General features: G+C 41.9%; 1 protein-coding gene across 1 annotated transcript in view; it reads left to right on the forward strand.

The window, feature by feature from the left end:
* CD2AP (CD2 associated protein) overlaps positions 1 to 23,606 on the forward strand; it is a 160,506-nt gene that overhangs the window by 34,893 nt on the left and 102,007 nt on the right. Inside the window, exon 2 of the mRNA XM_084624761.1 lies at positions 475 to 635. Within this exon, the coding sequence (XP_084480887.1) occupies positions 475 to 635 (161 nt within the window). The remainder of the gene's footprint in view (positions 1 to 474; positions 636 to 23,606) is intronic.

Genomic DNA, 23,606 nt, shown 5'->3' on the forward strand with positions numbered 1-23,606 from the left:
TGCAACAGATGTATGCAGATATATTGCCAGGGTTCCCATGACTAAACTTTGCTGTGTCCAAGTTAAATCTGTTTTCTCCATGCACATTATGCAAACTTTAAACTTAATAGTGTGTGTTTTGTTTTTGGTGCAAATCTGTGATTAACATTTCTTGAACCAAACTTTCAAAGAAGTGTCAATTTTGCAAATAGAACTGTACATGCACTGTTATTTTCAGGCACATAATAAAATCTATGTGCATAGGAGGCAATTGAACATTCATATGAGTGTGTACAAAATCAGATGTACAACGTTTGAAGTGAGGTTCTGAAAAACTGGCCCCTTGTTTACTTAAAAAAAAATTGGTCAAAAGAACTCTTTATTGTGAGGTCCCTCTTATGTATAAATCACTTAATGCAGTACATACAATTAGACATTTAATATTTCCACATGTCTGAGTTAAGCATTGACTCTTTCTTTTCTTCCTTCTCTCAGTTGACTATATCGTGGAGTATGACTATGATGCCATACATGATGATGAGTTAACAATTCGAGTTGGAGAAATCATCAGAAATGTGAAAAAACTAGAAGAGGAAGGATGGTTAGAAGGGGAGCTAAATGGAAAAAGGGGCATGTTCCCTGACAATTTTGTTAAGGTAAGTGACTTGTGTTAATTTCAGTCTATTGCTACCATCACATTGCTGCTCATTTATTATTTAAATAATATATTAATTGAAATTGCATAGCATTTACATTGGTATCAAGATAAATTTTTGTGGACATTTTACGTGGATTTTTTTACTGATCTAATTCTTCAGTGTTTTTTAAAAATGCTTTTCATGTTTCAGAATAAAGTTAAAAGTAATAATGGTGCTGTCTATTCACTTTCACTTCAGCAATTTTACATCTGTATATTTCTTTTTCCAATTGTGCCCATTTTCTGTTGTTTGTACTTGGGGCATTGCTGTGACAACGTAATTAAATAAAACATAAATATATTACTGTGAAATTTTTTAAAAAGAAGCTTTACTTTTATTTTTAGCCTTGAGGGGAAAAGAGGAATGCCTAATTTTAGCCTGAGTCCAAATGGTTTTTGCTTGCTTCTTACAAAGTACTTTGTACCTCCAGTAGGATGACTGATAAATCCAGTGTCAAACACTCAACTGTTCCAATATGGTACATTACATCACTTATATTCCATGTAGTGGTCTTGATCTTTAATGTATGTTGGTTCCTAATGCACTTTTGAAATTTGAAGATTGTCTAATCTGCTAGCTGTTTACTTGCCTGGTTCAGATCAGAGCATTCCTTGCTGAGAAGTGACACTTCATTTTGTGCTTTCTGATTTTTGACTGTCTCTGTAGGATTCTTTGGTTTAATCTTTCCAGTTTTAGAAATTATGATAAGAGAGTTTAGACAAGATTCTTTTCTTACTGTCTTGTGAAGTATAATTTATATTTAGTTTCTTTAAAAAACAGAACTCGGTGCAGACTTGTAATATGCCGATCACTATGTTTTGGTGTCTTAAAATTTAACAGGAAACTAGTTTAGTGTTTAAGTTCATTAAATATCTTAAACTTTGGTAAATTTTTCTATTTTGATTTGTTGTTGAAATAGCAAAATGATTGGCAATTCCACACTTTATGCTGAGAGGAATTTTCAAAATATTCCTCTTGAGATAATTTAGTTATTTAGTAGTGGTCTTTTATTTTTTTTCCTCCTGTTTTTTTTTTTTTTTTTTATTGAGAGATAAAGGAAAATGCAAAAAACTACAACAAACACAATGAGCTGCTATAATTCCAGTTTGCAATATCACTTTGGCCCAACATATTTTCTGTAAGTACAGATGGATACCTTACAGAGATTTGTTTTTATTATATAATACAATTCTTTGAATTTACAGCACTTAGTAAACATTAGTGAGTTTTTTTATTCCTTCCTATAGAGGTGGTGTGAAACTATTACAATTGTTATATATATGAGGTATCTGAGTGACTTCTCTAATGACATACAGGAAGACAGTGGCAGAGATAGGAATAGAAACCAGGTGTCTGACTGGTCTTGTGGCTAAACCACAATACCATCTTTCTTACTAACTGCAAAGCAGAGGTGACTAGGGTTGGTTTGGGTCTATGGTTACGTCAACAGATTCATTTTTTTTACTACTGTGTGTGTGTGTGTGTGTGTGGTTTGGCTTTAAATAGGTGTTTTCATTTGGTTTGTGGATGGAGTTTTTGTTCCGAATATGTTCACTGTACCTCTGCGATGAAACATTTGATATGGCTGCTTTAGGACACTGAATAATCTCTCAGCTGGATTTTGTTGGACTAGAAACAGATTTTTGAAATCAAATTAGTATTTGTCTGCTTAGTTCTATATATTTATGTATATAACTTATGCTGGTGCCTGTGTAGATAGAATTAGTGTTCTGAATTAGGAATGGACTTCAGTGATACGGTTTCACTGTTTGGAGACCTTGGGTATTTGACAAAGTGGGAGGGAAGTTGATGGAGGAATTCCTTCCAACCCAGTTTACTGTTTTCAGGTGGTGTATGGAGATATTTTGCCTGAGTATTATAGATAGATAAACGCTCAGTTTCTAGGGCAATCAGTAAGGCTGCTTTCATGAATTCTTCCATTTATTCACAGAATGTATTGGCACAGGCTACACAAACTTTACTATTCTGCGTCTCCCCTGGAGGGGACTATTTCTCCATAATGATTAGAAGGGGAATTTTAGTCTTCGTGGCTCATATACCCCTTCGTCTCCTTGTGGAGGTTACCAACAAAGGTACTGCCTCACAAAGTGGGATGGCCCTTTAAGGGAGCTGGCCTTAGTCCAAATTGTGACTAATTTGCTACATCCCATGTGATGGATAATGGGTTTGAGGCTAAAGAAGAGGTGATAGACTATAGGTCATCTGGTCATCAGATAAGAAAGCCAGCCAACAGTTCAGTTTGTTAGTGAGACCTGCAGGGAGCAGGAAGGCACCTGCAAGAGACCCAAACTCAAACCTATGGTCAGAGAAAAGGACTGTCCGTATACCAAGTAGGTAGAAGACCTAAAGGTGCCTGTTGTGTGGGCAGGGGTGGCGACCTTATGAGGAAGAGACTTAGGCCAGGTCTACACTACAGGGTTAAGTCAACCTAAGTTATACAACTCCAGCTAGGTGAATAATGTAGTTGGAGTTGACGTAGCTTAGGTCGACTTATTGCGGTATCTACACCACGCTGGGTCAACGGGAGAAACTCTCCTCTGGACTTACCTTATGCATCTCGTTCTGGTGGAGTACCGGAGTTGACTGGTGAGCAATCTGTGATCGATTTAGCGGGTCTTCACTAGATCTACTAAATCGACCCCTGGTGGATCAATCACTGCAGAGTCGATTCATGGTAAATGTAGACATGCCCTTTGTAGTGGCTAGGTAAGAGGACCTGGCTTAGCTGCGTAGATTTGTATTGGATTGTTTAGGTTTTGAACAATAAACCTATCCTTGAAGAAAGAGTAAATTCTGCTGCTTTGGGAGCTTTATTTGATGCTTTATATGGACCACTTATGATTTTTTCAGTGTATATACGTTGGATGGAGCCAGTCATATAACCCACTGTACAGGTATTGTATAGTAACTCTGTCATTACTGACCTAGGATGGATTAGGATTTGAAGACAAGAGCTGTATATAACACCCTCACCCAATCGCTTGCCCTTGTTGTATAAGATGTTCTAATATACAGTAACGAGAGGCTGTCGAGCTTTGTAAAGAAGCTCTGATAAAACCAGACAGCTTTTCAGTACATTTTCAAATGCTTGCTGCTTTTAGACAAATTATACATAATTTACCAAAAACCCTCATCTGCATCAAAACATCTGGAAAAAGATGGGGGGAAAAATTGGTCCAGGCTTGCTGGCTGTTACCAATTTTGTCAGTGTACTTGTCTGTCTCTTATTAATCTTGTCAAATAGGGAAATAATCCTCTTGCCTGGAAGCCAAGGACAATTCACAGCTGCTGCCAGGCTTCTTGCCTGCCTGAAGGACAATCAAAATGTCAATCAGAGGATTATGGTGTATAGCTCCTTGATGTGTTGGATGCCCCAGATCCTGGTTGTATCAGCATCACAGCTGAAACAGATCATGTTTTTTCCTTCTGTGCTCTGTTATGAGATAGGAGTGGCACAAATGTGTCGCTAAATCTACCATAGCCCAAATTCTTTCTAACTAATTACAGCTTTTCGTCAAAGCTTAAGCAAGTGGCCTGAAAAAGTGATATTGGGACTTGTTCAGTATCTGTGAAAATCATTTAACTGATTTCGGTGCCCAGCTTTGTGCACCTGTGTTTGGAAAATATTGCTTGGTGCAAATAAACGTAATTACTATTTTTGGTCTTTGTCAAAGAGCGGTATTTTTATAGTTTTTAAGTGGGTTTAATCTTATTTAGGGTCATTTAGAACCCCAAAGGAATTCTGGTAAACTAATCTGGTTAGTCTAGTGGGGAGTAGCATTTGGATTGTTAATATTTTTGTGGGGTATTTAAACTCATTAATCTCACAGAATACTAGGTTTGTGTGAGATCTAGACTAATAGATGGCTCTCTGCTATTAAAGCTGTAGTAAAGAGAGCACAGGTTAGCTGACACATCCTATTTGCAGAGTTATAAGATTAGTGACAGTATTGCACAAACAAGGAAGTGAATAATTATGTTAATTTCAAATGTCAATGCAAACAGAGAAAAAAAATGTTGAAAGTGTATTTCATGGATGGTACAGTGATGATGACACGGAGAGTGCCCTTGCATATGCTGTCAGCAATTATGCAAGGATCTCTGTTGCTCCTAGCACAGTCACAGTTTTCCTCTTGCACCTGCACAATACTTATATATGCAGGTAAACATCCTGAAGAAGGGCAGAAGTCCAGGTGAGCTCAGTGATGCCTGGCCACCAGAGTGCCAGCTGGTAATAGTCACTCCCTGCAGGTTTGACTCCTGTTTTGGCCACACTTCCCTGACACTGCGTGCTTGTGTTGCTGGCTTGTTTCCATGCAATAACATTATTTTGTGTATGAGGAAGAGAGCACAGGATTATCAGCTGGCCCTGTTGGGGGAAGCTGGGCTGCCTACGGAGCCTGCATAGTGTAATAAGATAGTAAAATCTGTGTGCCAGTGTTGCATGCAGGACCACCATAAAAAATAGATACAGGCAAAAATGTTTGGCTGACGAAAAAGGGCAATTTGATCCAGGAAACACATTTTGGAGCCTGTGAGGTATTGCAAATGCTGGGTGTTAAAAGGAGAACTGAAATAATGTGGGAATCTTAGTGATCTTAGAACTAAAGAAGAGTACGGGTGGCTGAATAATGTGTTGCGATCCAGTACACAAGTTTACTTAAACACGGTAGGTAGGAGTTACTAAACGTTTTAGCTGTAGATTTTAAAAGAAATCTTTTTTGTTTCTCATTCATTATGGAGTAGTGATGTATTCCACAAAGTGCAGTGAAAGTGATCTTTAGGTACACTTCACCTCCTTTTGTCTTTAATCACATGTAATAAGGTGCAGCTCCATAATTCTTTAAATATCCTACAAAGGGTTTATATACGGCTTGTTGACACAGGCTGCACTTTTGTTTGTGTATGATATTGCGTAATTCCTTTAGAGGCACATGGCTTTCCGACTTCAAAAAATGTTAGGAACCTCTTATTTGGACATTCTTAAGCAGTATATTGTTACTTCGTTTTGTTTTTCCTGACCATTGGGTCTACTGTTTACTCCAGACATACCTTTTTTTCATGATAGTTATTTAAAATTGAGAACTCTCTAAACTCCTTTGAGACACTCAACTTGAACTCTGATAGGTTTTGTATGTTCTGTTTTTAAATCAAATAATAAATGTACCCCTGTCCATTTTTTTGGTTTTAGAATCATATTTTCCTATTTAAAAACACCTAGTTGTGTTGTGGAAGACCTACCTACGCACCCATGGAAACGTATTGTACAGGGAAAGAAGTGACACCATGCATTTAACAATATGGTACATGCAGAAAATGGAGGGGGGGAGGATTTGGGGGGATCTTTATTCTCCAGTTTCTTTCAGGTGTTACTTATAACAATAGTAGGTTAAAAATTTGACAAATTATTTATATATAATATTTTATTTTATCTGGGGTTCCTTCCAGAATCTGGAAATTCCTGAGATTTGATTAGTTTATTGTGCACTTGTCTGGTCAAGCAGCAAGAATATTATTTTTCAAAAAATCTTTTGACTATAGAAAGAGTTGCCCAATACTTAAAATATAGCAAGGCAAAAGAGCCTCAGATTTTACTTATATTAATCTCTGAATTAAATGATTGCTAATTTTCATATGTTAGTAGTAGAACTAGTTTGATCATTTGCTCAAGGCAGTCGTCTGAGGGAGGAGCAACAGATGGATTTATTAGCAGTTTCTGTGAGTTAAGGTAGACAAGCTTATTGAACAGATGGAGGCGATACTTTGGCTATATAAACATACTACCTTTTTGAGTGTATCTCTGGTATGCACCATTTCGCTCTGGTAGCTCACTCTGGAGGACAAATCTGCAGCAGAACTATGTTGGAGAAGAGAATTTTTTTTTTTCCTGCACAGGTGCATGCAGCTGCCTTTACAAACTTAGAACTGAGCCAGGAACCTTTTCAGGTTAATACATGAACTTTGCTCAGTACAGCATTTTTCTTCCTGCCTCAAAACAAAAAAACAAACATTGGGTGTGTTCAAGCAAATATGCCTTTGGAAACGGTAAACTCATTTATTTCTTTATCTCAGTGCTCTTGGAATGAAATATTTAAAAACTTTCACATTAGGGAGTGTCAGGAGTGATTAACTATGTAGTTGTGTTTCAGAGTAGCAGCCGTGTTAGTCTGTATCCGCAAAAAGAAAAGGAGTACTTGTGGCACCTTAGAGACCAACAAATTTATTTGAGCATAAGTCTCTAAGGTGCCACAAGTACTCCTTTTCTTTTTATGTAGTTGTGGAGTCATTCCAGCTTAAACATTTGGTTTAATTCACTTAGCAGTCAAAATACTGTACTCAGTGTAGTCCTAGGAAGTGTTTTTGTGTTAGATATCTGGGGCTCTGGGATGTTTGTTCTAAAAAATATTTGTTAGGTTTCTTTGTATTTTATTTTGCATTGGGTTAATTCACCTTCTTTGCAATATATTTGCACACTTAAGAATTATACTGAACTGCGATATCTGTCTGAAGGATATTTATTGATATTTCTAGAGACATGGTAACATTTCTTCCCTCATTTTGTGATCTGGAAGTTTACTAGCATTTTCCTTTGTTTAAAATAAGTGTCTTTGTGAGATGAAGCTGTATTTTGTGGCATTTTAACTAAACCTTCATTGATGGTATTTTATTAAATATGACGAAGAATATGCTGTTAGTGAGTACAAAGAAGAAGTCTTAGCTGAGAAGTGTTTTCAAATGTAATGTCTCCTCCGTAAATCTCTTCTTTAAAAAGAGAAAATTGAATTTACCCAGGGCTTGAAACAGGAAGTCTGGGATCAAGAGGACTTTTTATGAACATGCTGGACCAGAGATATTGTATTCTGTTAATGTTAAATACTAGAGCAAACACTTTTTAAAAAATAAGGTGCCTTCTCGGCCTGGTATAAAAATTTTTTATTTTTATATTCCTATTTGCTACAAAGATTTTTAACGTATCCAGAAGCAAAAAGAATCCCCAGAGGAATTCCCTAATTATTTTATTAAAAATCTATCTTGGGACACAGAGGAATTTACAGTAAAGGAGCTTTCCTCAGTGACCAGAGGAGCACAGGAATCTTATAATTCCAATTGGAATTTTTCATGATGACATCTGTATGACTCACACATGGAGAGTATGTGTCTAACTGATTTTTTTTCATGGTTTAAGGTGTGAAGGGACATTAGATCGTCTATTCTGACCTCCTGTATGTCATAGGTAGGGCCCTTTGTTTTCGTTTTTTATTTTTTTTTTCCCGGGAATTTATCGGTGTTTATTACCACAACAAAACAGGTGAAAATCAGTGCAAAAAACGTAATTATTTTTCTGGGTAAATATTAGGGTTTATTTTGGTGGAAGGAAAGAGGGGGAAAAGTATTCAGTAGATCAATGTTTTGAATTCCGTTCATCAGTGTGGTTTGCTGCAGAACTAAAACAGAACTCAAAACACAATTCCACTTCTGAGTTTAAGAAAACCATACATCTCAAATCCCCAAATAAAACTTTTCATTTGAATAAACAATTTACTGTTGTAGACTTAAAACTTTTAGTTTATAAATATTTACATTTAATAATCGAGCCACACTATTTGCATCATGTAAACTCAACTTCATCCTTTTCTCCTTTTTTTGTTTTTTAAAACTTTCGAATACTTCCTTGTGTTCTGAAACATATTCTGAGACAAATATTTGTTTTCTTCCCATTTTAATGTGTTACATATTTGAACAAATTGAAATGTGTATGTGGTGGGTGTGAGATTCATCAGTACGTTCAGATTCGCACGCACTTCAGAGCTTGCATGCGTGCCTGTTTGTTGTGTGTATCTTCTAGACTTATACATAGCCTTAATGCAAGAGGCATCTTTGCATATACACAGACGTTTTATCGTATTACATATATCATGCAATGTACTGTATTTTCCTAATAAAACAAGTCTTTTTAATATGTTTGATACAAAAGGTGGGTGAAAATCAGAAAAAAAACTGAATTAATACTTTTTGTAAAACCTGGGAATTTTCCTGTAAAAATTGTTTTGAACTGACAACAAAGGGGCTTAATCATAGACCATTGATTTTCTGCGAGATATATTGAGCCTAAAGACTTCAGTTAGTCCAAAACTGCTTGCTTTTCTTTTTTTCCACCTAGTTCACAACTTACGGCATTTTGCTCTTACCTAGGGAATTTATATGGCCCCCATCATCATAGTATCTGAGTGCCTCATAATCTTTAATTTATTTAGCCTCACAACCCCCCTTTTTTGAAATAGGGATATACTGTTATCCCTGTTTGTACAAATGAAGAACTGGGGCACAGAGAGGTAAAGTGACTTGCTCAGTGTCACACAGGAAGTCTGAGACTGAGCATTGTTTATTAAGTGACAGAGTTTAAGGTCAAACTTCTAGTTTAAGGTCGTCAGGAAATTCTCATAAGTGGAACAAAGGCAATTAATTGAATTCTAGAAATGATAATTTTGCTACATGGCTATGTGTGTGTTTTGTAGGCTGCTCTTTGCAGATGTACTTAAGATTTGCATCAGACCAGCCTTAACCTATCAAACACGATTGGTGGGCTTGGACTGAGTTCTCTTCTCTTCTTGTCTTAAAGCACTGGAGGCTAGTGCTGGCTTTTTCACTGAGGGGAAAATCGGATGTAAATGCTGGAAAAACTAGTCTGTACCAATCTGTATAGATTGGTGGATAGATGGTGGGCTGTGTTCTGAATTTAGAAGTTTCCATGGGGAAGAGAAAGGAATCTACCGTATATACTCGTTCATTAACCCATTTGTTTATCAGCTAACCCTGCCCCCCAATATGGATAGGTGAAAATGGCAAAAACTGTATGACCCTTTCATAAGCCGACCCTATATTTCAGGGGTTGGCAAACTTTGACTTCCAGCCCATCAGGGTAAGCTGCTGGTGGGCCGGGACGTTTTGTTTACCTGGAGCGTCTGCAGGCATGGAGCCCCTCAGCTCCTTGTGGCCATGGTTTGCTGTTCCCAGCCAATGGGAACTGCGGGAAGTGGTGCAGGTCGAGGGATGTCAAAACAGAGGTTGCCTGCTTGTGTGGTATTGGTGGCTGCAGATCAGTCGCAAGTCCAGATGCCCACGTTTCCCCTTCCTCTGAAGCCACCAGAGTTTTTCTGCCTGGAGACGCTGCCTCAGGAGCAGGTCCTATCTATGGCTCAGCTAGCAGCCTTGTCATCATCACTGAACGAGGTGGTGCTTCCATCCAAAGGACTTCAAGGCATACCAGGACCTTTTACTCCCTATTGCCATGTGTCTTGGTATTCAAGTGGAGTTTCTCCAGGAGAATACCCATAAACTCATTGACATTCTCCAGCCCTCTGTCCCTGGGAGGGTGGCCCTTCCACTTAACAATGTGCTTCTCAAGCCTGTGAGAGCTGTTTGGGGTATGCTGGCCTTGGTACCGCCGGTAGTCTGACACTTCGAGAAGCACTATTTTGTGCCCGTTCAGGGATATGAGGCCACCTGGCCCCGAACTCCCTGGTGGTCATGGCGGTGAACGACAGAGTCTGGAAGGGCTGGTTCAAATCCACCCTCAAGGAGAGAGACTCTAAGCACCCGGACCTTTTAGGCAGAAAGATAAATACTACCTCTTCGCTACTGCTGAGGATCGCGAACCAGCAAGCTTTGCTGGCCAAGTATGACTTTCTTAATTAGTCGGTTATAACCAGATTTGAAGAACAATTGCTTGGGGCTTCTTATGAGGCATTTCGAGCATTTTTATGAGGGCTGCTTGGTGGCCAAAATGTCTCTGCAGCCTGCCCTTGATATTGCTGACACTTGGGTCAGGGCAATGGCCTTGGCAATTACTATGCGGAAGGCTTCCTGGCTCCAAAACTTGTGACTCTCTCTGGATGTCCAGCAAGCTATTGGGGAGTTGCCTTTTGAGTCCATTTTCAGACAGGATTGATGAAACCCTGCATTCCTTTTAAGGATTTGAGAGCTACTTTAAGGTCTTTGGGGGTGGTATATACTATGCCATTATGGGACACAGCATCCTTTTCTGCAGCCCTTCCATTGAGACAGTGAGACTACCCCAGAAAGAGGGACAAGTCTTTTAAGAGGAAGCATTCTGGTTCAGGGCCTGGCTGGTCTGTGTGCCCTCCCTCAGTGCCAGCTAAACACCCATTTTCACTGTTTGGTCCAGAGCACTGTTCCAGTTATTCTTCCTCCCTCATTGTCCCCCCGTTAGTTTGGGGACAGGCTGGCCCGCTTTTACAATGCCTGGGTCTCGATGACCTCTGATAGCTGAGTCCTAGGCAGTGTCAGATGACACGACGCCATCCAGTTACTCTCTATGCCCCCTCACCACCCTTTTCCTATCTTTCTTCAGGGATCCCTCTCACAAGACACTGCCCTTTGAGTAGGTCAGCTCTCTACTAGTGTTGCGAGTGGTGGAGGAAGTTCCATGAGAACACCAGGGTCATGAGTTCTACTCCCAGTATTTCCTGGTACCAAAATCCAAGGGTGGGATGAGGCCCATCCTGCTGATTCAACAAATTAATCAAATATGTGAGGTTCCACATGGTCACTCTGTCCTCCCTGCGTTGTCTCAGAATGACTGGTTCACTGCTTTGGACCTTCAAGACTCATACTTTTGTGTGGTCATTTGACCAAGTCACAGGAAGTTTCTTTGCTTCATGGTAGGAGACTGCCACTTTCAATACATTGTTCTCCTGTTTGGCTTCTCTTCTGCTCCCCATGTCTTCACCAAATGCATGGTGGTGGTCATGGCATACCTCAGGTGGAAGGGAATCCATATCTTCCCCTACCTCAATGACTAACTGCTGAAGGGCAGGTCCAGAGAGGAGGTGCTCAGCTATGTTGACACCACACTGTTTACGCAACTATTTGGGATTAATTCTAAACACTGTGAAATCAATCTTAGCTCCCAGTCAACATATAGAGTTTACTGGGGCCCTCTTAGATTCCACGAGGTCAATGGCATTTCTGCTGAGTGATCACTTCCAGGTAATTTGACAGCTGTCTCAGTCTGCAGTCAGAACTGTCCATGACAGTCCACGTATGTCTGAGCCTGTTGGGCCACATGGCTGCTTGCAGGTTACGTCTTTGTTGTCTTCAAATGTGGCTCAGGACAGTTTACCACTCTGCATTGCATTCTCTGGAGGGGTTGGTTTTCCTTCCTCCATCAGTCCTGGAGTCCTTGCACTAGTGAGAGTCCCCATGCAATGTGTGCCAAGGGGTCCACTGTGCTTGGTCCTCTCCAAACAAGTCATTGGTTACCAGCATATCCCTTATGGGTTCGGGGGCGCATCTGGACTCGTTGAGGGGGTAGGGCTTCTGGTCGGAACAGGAGGCCTTGCTCTACGTCATTGTGCTGGTTCTTTGGGCCATCCACAACGTGTGTTGTGCCTTCTGGGACCATATCAGGCATTCAGTAGTTCACATCCTCACCAACAATACCACTGTGATGTACTATGCAAAAAAAGAGTAGGGAGCGCACTCCAAATCACTTTGCCTGGAGGCAGTCAACCTGTGGCAGTTCTGCATCTAAAAAGACATCACCCTGATAGCTACCACTTAGCGAGGGTGCAGAACCGCCTTGCATATCATCTCAGCAGGTTTTTCTCCCTGAGCCACAAATGGTCCTTGAGGGTGGAGGTCTTTCGGATGGTTTTTGCCGTGTGGGTTATCCCCATGATTGACTTCTTCATGGTGAGTGAAAACAGGAAGTTTTATCTATTCTGCTCTTGGAAGGGGCTAGTCTGGGCTCCTTCTCTGATGCTTTCCACTGCAGATGGCAGTCGATTCTTCTGTACACATTTCCTCATGTCCCAGTCATTGCCAAGCTCAGGGTGGATTGAGCCAACATGGCTGAGACAGTGCTGGTTCTTGGACCTCCTCACTCTGTCAGGTTACCCTCCTATGCTGCTTCGTCTCCTTCCTTACCTCCTCACACAGGACTGGGGCTGGATCTTGCATCCAGTGATACATCCCTGCACCTTACGGTGTGGCTGCTGCATGGGTGAACAAGGGGAAAGTGCTGCTTGGAGGCTGTCCAACAGGTCCTACTTAACGGTAGGAAGCCTTCCACTAAAATATCTTACTTGGTTAAATGGAAGAGGTTTTCCGTGTGGTCTTTGTTCTGTGGGGCCCATCTGGTGGAGACTTCCATCCAGGACATATTGGAGTATCTGCTGTACCTTCAGGGAGCAGGTTTAGCAGTCAGTTCTCTGAGAGTGCACTTGGCAGCAATATTAGCGCTTCATCCACTTATCCAAGGAAAATCAGTTTTCTCCAATACTACAGTGATGAGATTTTTTGAAAGGACTTTTCTGCCCACATCCTCCAGTCCAAGAGCTGGTTTTCTTGTGGGACCTGAACATGGTTGTAGCAGCTCTAATGGGGCCTCTGTTTGAGCCCCTGGCTTATTGTCCGCTGCCGCTACTGTTTCGGAAAACAGCATTCTTGATAGCCATTATCTCTGGCAGGAGGGTGGGTGAGTTGCAGACCCTGACGGTGGGGCCTCCTTGCATGTAGTCCTTCGGAGACAAGGTTATGCTCTGGCCACACCAGAAGTGTGTATCCAAGGTAATCTCTCAACTTCATTTAAACCAGGAGATGTTTTTTCCTGTATTTTTCCCCAAGCTGCATTCCTCCCCAGAGGAGCAATGTCTCCACGTGTTAGACGTTAGATGCTGTCTAGCTTTGTATCTGGACAGGACTGAACAGTTCCATGCTTCGCCTCATCTGTTTGTATTATATGTGAACTGCATGAGGGGACAAGTGGTCTCTGCGCAGACCATCTCCAGATCAATAACATCTTGTATCAAGACTACATATGAGATAGTGTCGGCTATGCCTCCTTAGCAGATACAGGCACATTCAACGAGAAGACAGGCAATGTCACTAGCATTCCTCAATGACGTTTCCATATTGGACGTTTTGTAGGATGGTCACATGGTTGTCCATATATACGCTTACGGACCATTATGCTATCACTGCTTCTTCCAGAGTGGATGGTAATGTCAGAAGAGAAGTACTGTGTTCCTTACTCAGATAGAGTACAAGCCCTGCCTCTGGTTGTGGGTACTGCTCACTAGTCACCTACTTCGAATAGATGCAGACATGTATTCCAAGAAGAAGAAACAGTTACTTGCTGTAACTGGTTTTTCAAGATGTGATGCAGATATATATTCCACGAGCCACCTTTGTCCCCTCTGCATCAGAGTCCTCTCCTGAACTTTTGGTGGGAAGGAAGTGAAGGGTGTTGGAGCAGTGACACCTCATATATCCAGGGGAGGGTCTTCAAATACAATGAGCAAGTGCTGCCCATCTATAGCACACACCTACTTTGGAATACAGTAAGTAACCATTTCTTTCATCTTGTCCCAATTTAATCTTTTAAGGTATGCAGGCTCTATATGTATTGATTGTCCTTTCTGTTTTTTCTTAGCATGAGGCTAGTGCCACCACATCTAATTAGCTATTTATGCCTTTTATACTGTGTTCATCATTATAGTATGTGAACTCCTTACATTCAGGTGACTTTTTTATAAAGCGTAAACCTAGTCTAGTTTTCTCTCTCTACCTTGAGGCAGACGTGATTTTTTTAATGTCTCCTCCTCATTCCTACTCCCCATCCCACTTATTTTTTTATTTTATTTGTTGTGGTGGTGGGAAAGCTGAAATAGAAGTGAGTTTTACTCTGTGATCTGAAAGTGATCACTATTGCTTGAGCCAACTGCTAAGAAAGAAAACTCCTGTTTCTCTGTGTCATTTCACTCTAGAGGTGGACCGTTTCATGTTTCCTTGCATTTCGGAGGGCCAAAAGAAGCGTGCTGTCTTGCTGGCACACCACTCTATTGAAGGTTCGTTGTCCCTAGCCTGATTCTTGCTTGCATATTTATACCTGTCTCTGGAAATTTCCACTACATGCATCCGACGAAGTGGGTATTCACCCATGAAAGCTTATGCTCCAATGCGTCTGTTAGTCTATACGGTGCCACAGGACTCTTTGCCGCTTTTACAGATCCAGACTAATACGGCTACCCCTCTGATGCTTGACACCATGCAAGGCACTGCATTTAGCCATATGGAGTGGAAATCCATCAACCTCATGAAGCAACTTGCACAGATACAGACCGATATCATCTTCCTTTCCAAATGCAAACGGATGGACATCATACCAAACGGACTGAAGGTGAAAAATCCATTCCTATCTACATACTACACAGACCACAGTGAGAGATTATGGCATACACTATCAAAGAAACTGAGGAACTACCTGATCAGCATCCTATACAGCAAACAGGAAAACATCAAAAAAGAGCTCTCCAACCTGGAGACTCTCATAAATAACCAACCTTCCATACAAACGGACTTTACTAAAATAATACAGGAGATCTACATTACACACTTCACCTCTCTCCAAAGGAAAAAGGACTGTAAGCTGTCTAAAATCCTACCTGCCACACGGGGCCACAACAGTGGTACCCCAACTCACCCAGCAATATCCTCAATCTATCCAGCTACACACTCAGTCCAGCAGAAGAGTCTGTTCTATCTCAGGGACTCTTTCTGCCCCGCCACCCCCCAAACATGATACAGTTCTTCAGTGATCTGGAAGCCTACTTTTGCTGTCTCCGACTCAAAGAATACTTGCAAGATAACACTGAAGAGCACACTGATACCCTCCCACCAATAGCACAAGAAGAACAACTCCACATGGGCTCCTTCTGAGGGTCGAAACGACAGTCTGGACCTATATATAGAATGCTTCCGCCGATGTGCACAGGCAGAAATTGTGGAAAAACAGCATCGCTTGCCTCATAACCTAAGTTGTGCAGAACACAATGCCATCCATAGCCTCAGAAACAACCCTGACATTATGATCAAAGAGGCTGATAAACGAGGTGGTGGTGTCGTCATGAACAGGTCTGACTACCAAAAGGAGGCTGCCAGACAATTCTCCAATACCAAATTCTACAGGCCACTTTCCTCAGATCTCACTGAGGAATACTCGAAGAAACTGCACTATCTACTCAGGATACTCCCTACACTAACACAGGAACAAATCAACATACCCTTAGAGTCCCGACCGGGGTTATTCTGTCTACTACCGAAGATCCACAAAGCCGGAAACCCTGGACGCCCCATCATCTCGGGCATTGGCACTCTCACTGGAGGACTGTCCGGATATGTGGACTCCCTACTCAGGCCCTACGCCAATAGCACTCCCAGCTATCTCTGTGACACCACTGATTTCCTGAGAACACTACAATGCATTGGTGATCTTCCAGAAAACGCAATCCTAGCCATGATGGATGTAGAGGCTCTCTACACAAACATCCCACACACAGATGGAATACAAGCTGTTAGGAACAGTATCCCTGATGATGTCACAACACAACTGGTTGCTGAGCTCTGTAACTTTATCCTCACGCACAGTTATTTCAAAATTGGTGACAATATATACCTCCAGACCAGTGGCACCGCTATGGGCACCCGCATGGCCCCACAATATGCCAACATTTTTATGGCTGACATGGAACAACCTTCCTCAGCTCTCGTCCACTCATGCCCCTTCTCTACCTATGTTACATTGATGACCTCTTCATCATCTGGACCCATGGGAAGGAAACCCTGGAAGAATTCCACCATGATTGCAACAGCTTTCACGCCACCATCAACCTCAGCATGGACCAATCTACACAGGAGGTCCACTTCCTAGACACCAAGGTGCAAATAAGTGACGGTCACGTTAACACCACCCTATACGGAAAACCCACCAACCGCTATGACTACCTTCATGCCTCCCAGCTTCCACCCTGGACACACCACACGATCCATTGTCTACAGCCGAGCGCTGAGGTACAACTGCATTTGTTCCAACCCCTCAGACAGAGACCAACACCTACAAGATCTTCACCAAGCATTCTCAAAACTACCTATGAGGGGAAATAAGGAAACAGATTAACAGAGCCAGATGTGTACCCAGAAGCCACCTGCTGAAAAACCAGCCCAAGAAGGAAACCAACAGAACTCCACTGGCCATCACATACAGTCGTCAGCTAAAACTTCTCCAACGCATCATCAGTCATCTACAACTCATCCTGGACAACAGTCCCTCACTTTTTCACAGGCCTTGGGAGGCAGGCCAGTCCTTGCCCACAGACAACCTGCCAACCTGAAGCATATTCTCACCGGCAACTACACACTGCACCATAGTAACTCTAACTCAGGAACCAATCCATACAACAAACCTTGATGCCAACTCTGCCCACATACCTATATCAGCGACACCATCACAGGACCTAACCAAATCAGTCACACCATCACTGGTTCATTCACCTGCATGTCCTCCAATGCAATATACGCCATCATGTGCCAGCAATGCCACCCTGCTATGTACGTCGGCCAAACTGGACAGTCCCTACGTAAAAGGATAAATGGACACAAATCAGATATTAGGAATGATAATATACAAAAACCTGTAGGAGAACACTTCAACCTCGCTGGACACACAATAGCAGATTTAAAAGTAGCTATCCTGCAGCAAAAAAACTTCAGGACCAGACTTCAAAGAGAAACTGCTGAGCTTCAGTTCATTTGCAAATTTGACATATCAGCTCAGGATTAAACAAAGACCGTGAATGACTAGCCAATTACAAAAGCAGTTTCTCCTCCCTTGGATTTCACACCTCAGTTGCTAGAAGAGGGCCTCATCCTCGCTGATTGAACTCACCTTCTTATCCCTAGCCTGATTCTTGCTTGCATATTTATACCTGCGTCTGGAAATTTCCACTACATGCATCCAACGAAGTGGGTATTCACCCACAAAAGCTTATGCTCCAATACGTCTGTTAGTCTATAAGGTGCCACAGGACTCTTTGCCGCTTTTACAGATCCAAACTAACACAGCTACCCCTCTGAATCTTCAGTTGTAGTCAGTCATTGACACTAAATGCACGCTGCACTGTCACAAGCCACCGTGATATTGTCATGACTTGCAGCGGATGAAGGAGAAGGGAAGTTAGCTAGATGTATTAGTGGTACAAGTCTGCAACATGTAGAGTTGTATAGGAGGCAAAGTTTGTTTGCTTCCACCATAGTACTTGCAAAATTCTGGCCAGTGGAACTGTTACAGGGAATGAACAACATTGTTGAGTAAGGTTGTTGACGTCTGATGATGGGTAATGTTTCTCGCTGTCAAGAACTGTGACGGTGCACTCACCTCTCATGAGCACCTCCTTTCAGGCGGGTGCAGTCCTGTACACACTTTCGGTTCTGGTGGCCCATGTAGGTTCAACTCTCTGGCTAAGTCTCAGTTTTTAAAATGGATAACCAAACCCCTTTTGGGGTACTCAAGTCCAAAACAAACACAAACAAAAGTCTTCCAATTCCCTGGCTCAGACTGGACACAGACTCTCCTTTCTGAGGGTGCCTTCTCTCTTCAGCCCCTCGTGGGCTCCTTTAAGTCCAGCCTTCTGCTTAGGTTTCTAAAAGAAACTTATCCCCTTCCCAGGGCTTAGTAAAGAGTGCCTCTGGAACTGTCAGTTTATCCTCACCAGGGCCTTCAGCTCTGTCTCTAGGACCTTTTAAATCTAGCCCCTCTTCTTGGTCTTTTAAACTAGCCATGTTACCTTTCCGGGGCTTAGGCCACTCCAGCACTGGCTGCTGGGAGGACCCAGGCCTTCCCACGGCTCCAGGTCCCAACCCAGGGACCCTACATACAGCAACCTTTCTAGAGGACCCCTTCACTTCTCCTTTCCTGGGGCAGAATGTGGTAGGGGCCTTAAAGGGCCTGGTGCATCCTATCACAGGAATTGTGACCATAGAAGAAGCCCCTTGAGTGGGATTTTGAAGGACTGCTCCTGCCAGAGTCTTAGAGTTGGAGTGATCTCTGGTAAACTTATGAGCATGGTAGATTCTTTTTATCATTTTTAGTATGTCTTCTCTGTAGTCCTTTTATCTTGAGAATAAAATAGGCTTGCATAAAAAGAGCTTCATGGTATCTATAACTTGGCACAGTCACACCGTTAACTGTCTCTGAAGAGAAAGCAAGCAGGTTGTGGCAGAGCTCTGACCTTGTCCCTGTGAGTCCCGCGCTTCCATGCGGTTTATGCTAGCTACAGAAGCTCACTGCAACCCTCCATGTAGCCCTTCTCTCTTTAGGGCCAGGGATACAGTCTGCTGAGCCCTTTTCATCATAAGCCAGCAATGGAGGTTGATGAGAGAGTTCCCACAGTCTCCGTTGCTCCTACGGCCTCATACCAAAACAGTTTAGCCTCCTGTCCTGACAGGGGCCTGTTTTCCCCTTCCAGGAGGTGTTTCTGTAGTGGTGGGTTGCGGGGAACCCGGGACTGCCCTTTACTCTGGGTTCCGGCCCAGGGACCCTAATGGTAGCAGCTGTTGGCAGCCAACCTTTTACTGCCAGAGTTGCTACCTTTCCCTGGGCCACTTCCCCACAGCTCTCCTGTTTCTCCCTTCTTCATCCTTGCCTTAGGGCTCCCTTACCAATGACTTGAGGGTGTCTTCATTAACCAGCCCTTCAGCAGCACTTCCTCTCCTCTGGCTCCTCTCTGCCTGACTGGTGTGAGCCCTTTTATATTATCAGAGGGGGCCTTAGAGTCAAGTGGTCACATTAGCTTAATGGCCTCACCTGACTCTTTGCAGGTTAATTGAAGTCAGGTGTTCTCGTTAGCCTGAAGTAGCCCCTGCTCTGGTCAGTCAGGGAACAGAAAACTGTTAATCCAGTGGCCAGTATATCTGCCTTCTGCTACTCTGTTGTTCCCAACTGGCCTGGGTCTATTACAAGGTATATTGTGAAGCTTGTGTCTGTTGGGAGTGACGCAGGGTAGTCAGGGAACTGTGTAGCCTGGAAATAGCCCAGTCAGAAGGGAGAGAGATGTGGGTCTCCACCCAAGTAAGGCAATGACCCGGGAGTTGGAAACTTACGAGAAGGTGCCTTTGCTGGACGACTGAGGGGAGATACAGGTGCAGTTCCCCTGAACTGTGGCAATATCTGATTTGGGTGACTGTATCCTGGTAAGCAGTGACTATGAAAAAGATTTGAGTCGTGGTGGATAATTAACTGAACATGAGCTCCCAGTGTGACACTGTGGCTAAAAAGCTGATGTGATCCAGGGATGCATAAACAGGGGAACTCAAGTAGGAGTAGAGAGGTTAGTTTACCTCTGAATTTGGCACTGGTGCGACCGCTGCTAGAAAGCTGTGTCGAGTTCTGGTGCGAATTCAGGTGCCTTGTATTCAAGAAATGTGTTTGATAAATTGGAAGAGGTTCAGAGAAGAGCCATGAGAGCGATTAAAGGATTGGCCATACAGTGATACTCAAAAAGCGCAATCTAGTTAGAAGATTTAAGGAGTGACTTTTTACAGTCTATAAGTATCTACATGGGGAACAAATATTTAATAATGAGCTCTTCTGTCTAGCAGAGAAAGGTATAAGAGTAGCTGGAAGTTGAAGCTTGATAAATTCAGACTGGAAATAAGGCATACATTTTTAACAGAGTAATTAACTATTGGAGCAATTTACCAAGGATCATGGTGTATTCTCCACAGACAATTTTTAAATCAAGATTGGATGTTTTTCTAAAAGAGATGCTCTAGGGATTATTTTGGCTAAACTCTGTGGTCCCTGTTATACGAGAAGTTGGACTAGATGTTCACAATGGTCCCTTGCGTTGGAATCTATGATGTTGCTTAACTCTGACATGACTTCCTGTTGCACAAACGAGGTAGCATGAAACTGGAACGTGATCAGCTAAATGGGAATTGATACTCCTTTAACTAGTCACTTAAAAACCTCTTGTTCTTTTGTCCTGCCTTATCTCACTTTTTAATTCTGATTGTGCATGATTGTACAACTTCTACAAGCACTATTAAAAAAAAAAGTAGTAACTCTTGCTATTATGTTATAAAATGAGTACACTGCACCAGTTGTCTCTTCTTGTTAGTCAATTAATGTAAGCTAAGAAATAGGACAGCATCTTGGTCGTAGATGGCGGAATGGTTGGCTGGGTGTGTGCAGAAAAATATTTCTTAATTTTGGCGTATTCTCTGTGGCCCTTCATAAACTTACACTATATAATTGACACACTTGATAACATCAAACAGATCAATCTTTCCAGTTATATTTATAAAATGTTACTCTGCTCCCTCAACATGTCACCTAGTTGGAATTTATAGAATCCTGTGGGAGTGTACCCTGAAACTCCATCCTTTCAAAACTTCACATAGGCTCAACATATACGTCCAACATCATAGTTGGGGAGAAGATCAAAATTAAGACTGGGTGGGAGGTATAATTCAGGTTGGGGTGATAATGACTGATGGATTACATGGCATGGGGGACTGGCTAGTTCCGTTAACTACTGCTCTCCAGACTTCGCAAGATATTTTTTGAATATGTAAATTTTTTGAGGGGGAGGAAGTAAACTGAACTCTGCTGAAACATTTTCCATCTTACCTTTTGTTTTTTAAAAAAATTGCTTGCTTGAATGTTAGTCTGATAACGTGAACTGCCATAGGTAGAAATTAAAGACTTTTTCTTTGCAATTGCAAAGCTGGGGTAAATCAGTTCTAGCCCTGACAGATTTTTAGATATAATCTACCTTTAAAATCAGTCTGATAAGCATCTTATTTTTTCCTTTAGTTTCAACCTAATCTTAACTACTTTATTGAATGGTAAATAGCCAGTAATTTTAAGGCACCTTTTGGTTAATCTCTCTGGCTGTTTTTAAAGCAGGGGCAGGATTCCTAAAAATGTGGGTTTTTTTGCGGGGGGAGGAGGAGAGAAGTGGTTTGTTTACATTTTCCATTTAGCTCTTAAGACCTGATTCAGTAAATCACTTTAGCCACATACCTAAATGCTTGTCTAAGGGTATGTCTACACTTAAAATGTAGTGACACAGCTATGCTGATGTGAGGGGTTCTCCTGTTGGTGTAGGTAATTCTCCTCCCCAAGAGTCGGTAGCTAGGTCAGTGGAAGAATTCTTCCATCCACCTAGCACTGTCTACACTTCGGGTTAGATTGGCATAGCTACGGTTCTTGGGAGTGTGGATTTTTCATACCCCTGAGGGATGTAGACCTAAGGATCTTAATCTCAAAAACTAGCAAAGCATGAGAGATGGGCTCCTAAAATCTGTGGGAAAGATTTATTAAGGTGCTTAATCATTACAAGCTTACAGGCTTTTAAGCTTTTTCAGGCACTGATATGGGATCTAGTGATGAGAGACCCTTGCTTAACTTTCTTGCACCTGGTGCACAGGTATCCAGTTTTTTAAAATTAAAATGTGCAGGCATTTTGTAGCTGAATGTTTGATTCTCCACACACACTCATGCCTTCTTATGAATATATTCTTTCAACCCAGAGATGAACCTTCATAATTTGGGAAAGGAAGATGTTCTCTTCACTCTCTTCTCTCTGCTCTCTTGGGTTGGGAAACCAGAGTACAAGTAGGCCAGTGTCGTCATCTTCACCTTGACTGGAGTATTGTTGTGTAATTTATATGCAGATCAATGCAAGCTGGTGTCAGCTAGAAGTCTTGGACCTCTTGATTTTTTTTTTCCTTTTGTTTTCTGACTGTTTAATGAACTGAGTAAATTTTACCACAAGGCACACTGAAGTTAGAAAATATACAGCTGTTAGAGTAGACTTGACAAAATCTAATGATCCCTGTGTTTGTGTCGCTCTGTAGTGGGTCATTTAAGCACTGCTCAGTATAATTAGCGAACTACTGTTTTGTTTTTTTTTAAACTTGGCCATAAATTAGGTCAAAACTTGACTCATAAGGTATATATTTAATTTTTGAAACTGCTCAGAAGTTGAATATCTTGCTCCAACAAGGGTAAGCTGTAAGGGTCTCTTCACTCCATGGCATTCAGGGGTCTGCAGTCAAGCTCCCCCTTCAGATGCCCTCACCTTCCTTTTCAGTGCTTCCATCCATATCTTAATGAATAACTTAGGACCTAGCTTGAGGGTGTGCTGGCCCCTTATGTAACATCTCCCAGCATGAACTGTTTCAAGTTTTGAGTGAAAGAATTTTGCAGAATGAAAGGCGGAGATGGAAACTTACTTAGAGAAAAAGATTATCTATTTTCCGGATTTATCATGAACTGTACAAATACAGAGAAACTTGCTTTGAGAAGCAGGTGTGAAAGTAGAATGAATCATATTGAAATTATAATTCATTAAAGAAATGCTGCTTGAAAGGTTTGTTAAAATATAGTTGTCAGGAAGAGAAACATTAAGGAATGTGAGACAATGGGTCCTCAAACTAATTAACTTAGAGCTCCTACTGAGCTAGGAGATTGGTAAATGTTAGTATGCAAATAGGATATGTATGTATATTTGTCAGTTTCTGCTTCCTTTTGTCTCCTATGTTAAATTGGCTTTGGCTTATCTGTATAAATAAGTTAGCTTGAGCTTTTGCAGGGGGCTCACATATATCTGGGTGCATTGGCAAAGCGCTTTGCTAATAAACAGAGTGGTCTGAAGGAAAGGAGTACTTGTGGCACCTTAGAGACTACAAGTACTCCTTTTCTTTTTGCGAATACAGACTAACACGGCTGTTACTCTGAAAAGAGTGGTCTGACAAATTCAGTGAGTCTTGAATCTGACTTTGACAATTTGGAGGTCCCACCGAGATGGCAACAGTCTTCACTGGGCTCGTGTGACTCCTGACGGTTCTTAGGATGGCCGTGGCAAGCCGGCACCTGGGCATTTGGCCCGAGTGGTCCTCCGCCAGAACGGAAGGGTGCATGACCACAGTGAAGTCTACGCCATCGAACCTGTTGGTTCCCACTCTGTTATGGTAGGAATCCCGGGATCTGACATCAGGAATCTGGTCAGGTAATTATTTCTGTGTTTTGTCCAGTCTGAG

This window comes from Lepidochelys olivacea, assembly GCF_965140295.1.
Source record: "Lepidochelys olivacea isolate rLepOli2 genome assembly, chromosome: 3".
Lineage (NCBI taxonomy): Eukaryota > Metazoa > Chordata > Testudines > Cheloniidae > Lepidochelys > Lepidochelys olivacea.